The sequence below is a fragment of the Gavialis gangeticus genome, unplaced genomic scaffold (genome assembly GCF_001723915.1).
Source record: "Gavialis gangeticus isolate Ggan-Ray unplaced genomic scaffold, GavGan_comp1, whole genome shotgun sequence".
In the NCBI taxonomy this organism is placed as follows: Eukaryota; Metazoa; Chordata; order Crocodylia; family Gavialidae; genus Gavialis; species Gavialis gangeticus.
In genome coordinates, this window is record NW_017728992.1 from 137,544,081 (window position 1) to 137,550,634 (window position 6,554).

Consider the following 6,554-nt stretch of genomic DNA (forward strand, 5'->3'; position numbering starts at 1 on the left):
GCTGCTGGGAGGGGGGGGTGGGTGTGGGGGGGGATTCTTTGCTCCCCCCCCCCCCCCCGTGGCTATCAGCAGGGTGTTGGGGATGTGTTCCTAACAGCTGATCAGGGATGGCCCCCACTTGGCTGCACTCAGCTGCCCTTGGCAATCTCCAGCAAACTGGGAGGTGAGTTAGAGTGCCTTCTACATTCTGGCTTCAGTCAGTACGGGCATCTGCATGCCCCCTTGCTCTCCACTGAAGGATAAATGTGTTCTGTTCCCTCCCAAACCAATCTATGTGGCTTAGAAACCCTTGAAGATTTAATCAATTCTGCCTCGGTCTTCTTGAGTGTGTGTACTTAGCCCAAACCTGATTTCCTATATAACACAGACTGTTGAACCTTATAGAGTAAGTTCTAAAGCCTATTAATCCTTGTTTGAAGTTACAGAATTTAGAAACACATCAGGTTTTGATTTAAAGTCAGTGAGAGATATTTTACCAGTCTCTAAATTACACTAGTCCACACTGTTAAAAAAAATCTCTTTCTTGTAGTCAAAATTTGTCTACTTTCAGTGTTCAAACACTGGATTTCATTTGCACTTTTTCTGTCAGGTTAAAGAGCCATCTGCTATCAGAAATATGTTCCCCATATAGGAACCTGTAGACATTGTTCTAGTCATCTCTTAGTCTTTTCTTGGGCAAACTAAATAGGTTGAGCTTCTTTAGACTCTCATTTTAAGCTACATGTTCCAGATCTCAGATCATTCTTGTAGTCCTTCTATTAAATTTTCCAGTTTTTCAACATCCTTTTTTTGTAAGGTATGCACTAGAACTGTAAGGTATACACTATATACTAGAACTGTAGACAGAGGCAACACCGCCTATCTGTTCTAATTTGCTATTCCCCTGATTATTCATCCAAGGACTACATTCTTATCTTAGCTACAGCATTGAACTTGGAGCTGATTTCCAGGGGACTTTGTACATGCCACGTTTCTTGCCTTTTATTGTACTGCAACTGCATGAATGTTTGCATGAGAGGGTTTTCTGGACACTTTAAAAGTCTTTCTGGCTCATTAAACTAAGACTCCTCAGATGTAGTTCAGTTTGGCTTGCTGGGAATAAAAGCATCGCATCCATGGATTCGTTGTGTACAAACACAAAGGCACCCAAAGACATGTAATGAGCCTCTTTGTGCACCAGAGGGCACTGCAACTTTTTTATAGTTCACCCCTTAAAATTGCTTCTGCTTTTTCTTTTCTTGTGTGGTTTGTGTGCTCCCTGCTTCCACAGCTGCGTAGCAGGGCATGGGCGTGGGGGTGGGGCCCAGGCTGGGGGGAGGCAGTGCTGGACTGTCCAGCTTTTCTGTGGTGCTGGCCAGGGACCTGGGTAATTCATTCAAAAAAACAAATGTGTGTAAGCACAGATGCAGCACTCCAAAATAAACAACTTTAAATTTTATAAACCTATTTAATTTAATAAGGATTAAAACCGGGGGTGTGTACAGACACCCCTGTTGGTTTTCAATGACATTTTATTTCAGGATACTGACCTATATGGAATCAGTGAATGTCAGCTTAAAAACTCAATCCCTATGAGCTGTCCTAGATCATGATTTCACTGTGAGTCTCTATATAGTTGCAGCGTTAGGTTCAGGATTAGGTAGGCATGAAAATATTTGGTAGCCAGCATAATGCAGCACTAAGAAGCAGAACTTCTCTAACATGGCATGCACAGAGAAACACATTAAGATAACTGCACTGCTTCTAGTTTGAGATATAGCATATGAAGGACAGATATGGTGTGTTTCTTGGCCTCTGTGTATGGTTTTTATAAAAATTGGCATGTATCTTAGTGAAAAGTGTTTCCAAGTTTCTGCATAGTTTTGTCTTCATTTGCTTTTATTATGACAAGCCTAGTACTGTTTCGGGTTTTTTTTTTAAAGAAATTGTTGAGGATTTCAGTATTCACCTCACCAGTCATCCAAAAATGCTCCAGTTTTAGCGCCAGAAAGATGCTTCTTTCTCCATATTTCACAGAATGCTGTGAACTTATGGTAGCCATACACAGAGTTGGTACACGTTCTCTGAAACATCCATAATGGTTCTTTACTTCAAAGTTTTCTCTTTAGACACTTAATCTTGTTTTATCTTTTTAAGTTAAACATATATATCTTTACACTGAATCTTCATACTTTCTGTAGATCTTTCTGAGTGCCTATAACTTTATTATATATTCCTCTGAGCTTTTTCTTTGTAAAATGAGATGAAGGTCTACTTCATTCAATGCAATAATAAATAAATAAATACAAATGAAATAAACCAAAAATAATAAGGACACTAGTATCTTAAAGACAGTCATTGCTTAGAAGGAGGAGCTCCTGTAACGTTTAATAAGCATAATTCTTATTGCAATAAAATACAATGCTAAAATAGTAACAATGGGATATTAAATGTTATAATTTATGTGCAAGATGATGGTGTCTGTTTTATCAAAAAATCAATGATGTGTATGATTACTTCTATATGTTCTGTTTACATTTAAATGTACTGTGGATCAGTGGAAACATATGAAATAATAGCATGATATATTCTTGATATCTTTTTTCTCAATATGACCAGATCTCTATGTCAAATATTAGTGTTAATACTGACATAAGTGTAAAGAAAATTGCCACTATTGGTGATGTCTGTGAATCTATGAAGCAGCAGCTTTTAGTCCTTGTGGAGTGGGCTAAATATATCCCAGCCTTCTGTGAACTACCACTGGATGATCAGGTATATAAATATATATACATTTATATATAAAACAATTAAAGAAACTTGGTTATTTTTCAGTTATTCATTCAAGTAGAAATGCTGTGTGATAATTCCTGTCTGGTCTGGCTCATCTGTTCTGGGTGCTGGACCCCTGTTTTGAAGCAGCTCTTCAAACACAGCACAAAAACTACCAGAAGTTGAAGTACATTTTGTATATTAAGGCAATGACAGTAATGATATCTGTCCATTGAAAGTACTCTACAGCCATGCCCTAACAGAAGAGCATGGCTGCAGAGTGCTTTAAAAGTGCCCAATTGCATGATAAATTAATCCTCATTATACAAGTGTTCTGAGGAAGGAGCTCCAAAGCAGAGAACCTTCATTAACTTCTGTCTGATCAGGCATCAGCCCAGTCCCTGCCCTGCCCCTGTGAGGGGGAATGGAGCTCTGGGCTGGGATTTGCCCAGCCTGTGCTGGAGGGGGACAAGGGAATGGGAACTCCAGTCTGTGCCCCCCACTCCAGTGCAGGCTTGGCAAACCCCAGGCTGGAGCTCTGTTCCCTCTCTTATCTCCCTCCCATCGTGCAGAGAGCACCAGAGCTAGGAAGAGTGGGGGGGCAGGGCAGGGGACAGAGGCTGCATGCATGCTGCTCTTCCTGGATCAGCTCCAAAGTGGAGCACAGTCCTGCCCCACCTCCCCACACCAAACCAATAGAAAAAGTCATTTTTTGTGAAGTGCCGTGAGGTACAGTGGGGCGCTACATATCTGTCAGTGCCCTTAGAGAAAAGGGTAAAAATCTTCTCACTGGAAATTTCAAAAGACCAGACCTTCTCATAAAATGTTCTATTTTCATCTTCACCAGAAATTCCAAAGGCATGCAAATATAAAAGATAATGCTTTAAAAAAACACCATTCAAATATTTTCAAACCTTGACGAACATTTGGTTCATATTCAACTTCAACTGCTTGTAAAGTATGAGACAGCATGCTTTTTAATTTGAAATAGCTACCCCATGCTTGCAAGATACATATGCCAGTAGAGTCTTCAGCTGCAATCAAACATACTGATGCCAATTCACAGCAGATAAGTTGCCATAGAATGCAGTATATTAGGAAATAGCATTTTTAGCGTTGGGAATGCTCTTGTGACATTTTTCTTAATCCGAGTCAAAGATTTATTCTAAACTTGTATAAAGTGCTTGCATTTTCCCCATGGATGTAATATATCATCACTTTTTGATAAGTCAGATACCCACAGACTGGAGAATGAGAACCCTAAAGTGAATTCAGAAACTGTATCTTCATGTTGTTTTAGGTTGTACTGTCATGAAGCAAGAGACTGGGAGGTTAGCTTACTGCTAGGAAGAAGGCAGGGCAGAGTGGCACCGTATGGATTCACTTCTGACTTCAGAGAAGCATGAGTTTCCTCAGACACTATGAAATATGAAATAGAGTCTGACAAGGTGTAACTTACAAAAGTTTATGCTTCTCTGAATGAGTTAGTCTCTAAAGTGCCACCCTGTCCTGCCTTCTGCCTGACTTCAGACTAGTATGACTAACCACATATTTTGCTAAGAATATCCTGATTTTCATCTTTGGAGCTACGTACAGATAGTCTCAAAGCCCAAAGTGGAATCAGTCTAAGTTAAGTGAATTTTTTGTAAGTGGCGTAGATTCAATCAGTAACTAACACATTTGCCTTTTGTGGGGGCACAAATCTTAGATCAGGTTCCGCCATTTTAAACCAATCTATGTGTGCTGAACTTCTGTTCTGTTATGGGTCACTTGGTAATTTCTGTACCTGGCCTTGAAATGTGCTTCAACACTGAAAATGACTGTAAAAATGGCTTGGTAGAATTCCAATTTGCTGTGTTTACAGCGTCAAATATTTCAAGTTTGCAATGAAAAGCATGGTGAGAATATTATGTCAGTGCTACAACTTCAGATTTGGGTCAGAGAGTCAATCTTGGATCATTCCTCTTTATCTTCTCCAGTAATACCAATGCTTCAGGCCAAAGAAGACCCTTTCAAATGATGATCTCAGTAATTCTTGTGTAAATCTAGAGTAGAGAAGGGTTTTCACACATGTAAAAGACTTGAATAAAGAATTACATTAAAGAAGAAAGAATGGAATCCAGATTGGCCTTTTAGTTGGGTTGATTGTGCAGGGGCAGGAAAAGAAAAAATAAGCAATATGACTTGCTTTTGTAGCTTAGGCTGGCATGAAGGAACTGGAAAAAGACCAGATTGCTGACTAAGAATCTGCTCTTTTTAGAGTAAAAGTCTACCTTGGAACAAATCTTAGTCTGGTTCTTTACAAAACTGAACCTACATTTAAGACCACAGAAATATTTCTCAAACTCTAAAACTACCTCACAAAACCTGATCCTTTCTCAGGTGCTCCTGTATATATGATAACCCTTGGCTGCATTTAGTTACCATTTATTCTGCAAAGAATTTGTACAACTCTTCCTGACCTCAGAAGCAACCAGGTTTACAAACAACAAAGCAAACAGAAGATGTGTTAGATCTGTTGCAGCTGAGATTCTGAAAGTTTTTTCATTTGAATTCTGTTTCTTCAGCCAGCTTTGAACATCTCACACTAAAATCACAAAAGGGAAAAAATGTATTTGCATAATGGAAAAAGAAAAAAATCCATAAGAAAATAGATCTTTCTGCCAAGCTTCTAGAAGGTCATTATAAACAATGGAATGTAAATAGAAAACGTAAAATGTTAAATTAGTGAGCATTTTTTAACTGCCTTCCTGGTATGAATCAGGTTTCTTCTTTATTGACTATAAGAAAGATGCTTTGTTTTATAAGTTTCGCCAGGATTTCCTTACCTATATACCAGAGCAAAATTAGCCTGTTTGACTGCAATACTAAACGGTTTTCTGTTATTCTTACAGACATTCTATTTTTAGTGTTGTGCATGGTGTTTCTTAGTTGTTTGCTTATTAAGAATTAGCAGTTGTAGCAAAACTGTTTGTTGGTTGAATTGCCCATTTACTTCAGGTTCTCTAAAAGCTAAAATGAGAGGCCTTGGAACTAGTGAAATTGCCTCAGTAGAAGGTAGATCCATGGTGCTTTTATACTTTGGAGAGGTAAGACAGCTCAAGTATCTTTGGGATAACTGATTCAGGCTGAGCAAAATGCAATAGTGTATGGTAATATTTGCCATAATAAAGCATGATAACCTTATTACTACTACCTCTGGTGTAGACTTAAAATTCAAGAGTTAACTTATATGTAAAGGAAAGGGAGATTATGAAACTGAGATTTTTATCTTGTATTCAGTGATAAACTTTTTGCAAAATCATATACCATGTTAAAATCCAGTTTATATATATTGCTCAGTGACAAAAGTTACATGTTTTAACAAAATTATAGTGAAGAACTATGTTAATGTTATTAAAAATTAAAAATAAATGTATTTTAAATTGTAACTGGGATAGTCTATTGACTATGGTGCATTTTTCATTTTAGCATTAATTTATTTTTCTGCTGATTCTTTTATTTATTGATCTTTTTTAAAGGTTGCCTTACTAAGAGCACACGCTGGGGAACACCTGTTGCTTGGAGCAGCAAAACGGTCTATGATGTACAAAGATGTTTTACTTTTAGGTAAATAATTATTTTGTTTAAATTAAGAATACTATGTTATACTGCATATAAGCTTGCCAGAATTCAATTTTTATTTTTTAATAATCTTGAAAATGAATGTTTATTTTTTAAACATTTATTTTGGTTTTTATCAATTTAAATGTTCAGGATTGCATGAAATTAAAGGTGTGGGGGGAAGACCACTTAGTAATAAT

General features: G+C 37.6%; 1 protein-coding gene and 1 long non-coding RNA gene across 3 annotated transcripts in view; one reads left to right on the top strand and one right to left on the bottom strand.

Moving 5' to 3' along the window:
- The window catches only part of HNF4G (hepatocyte nuclear factor 4 gamma), an 81,738-nt gene that overhangs the window by 63,050 nt on the left and 12,134 nt on the right, over nt 1–6,554 (top strand). For both annotated transcript variants that reach the window (XM_019527822.1, XM_019527821.1), the window contains exons 5-6: nt 2,599–2,754; nt 6,273–6,360. In XM_019527822.1, coding sequence (XP_019383367.1) covers nt 2,599–2,754; nt 6,273–6,360 — 244 coding nt within the window. The remainder of the gene's footprint in view (nt 1–2,598; nt 2,755–6,272; nt 6,361–6,554) is intronic.
- LOC109304970 overlaps nt 1,242–6,554 on the bottom strand; it is a 16,056-nt gene continuing 10,743 nt past the window's right edge. Inside the window, exon 3 of the long non-coding RNA XR_002099518.1 lies at nt 1,242–1,254. This is a non-coding gene — a long non-coding RNA (uncharacterized LOC109304970). The remainder of the gene's footprint in view (nt 1,255–6,554) is intronic.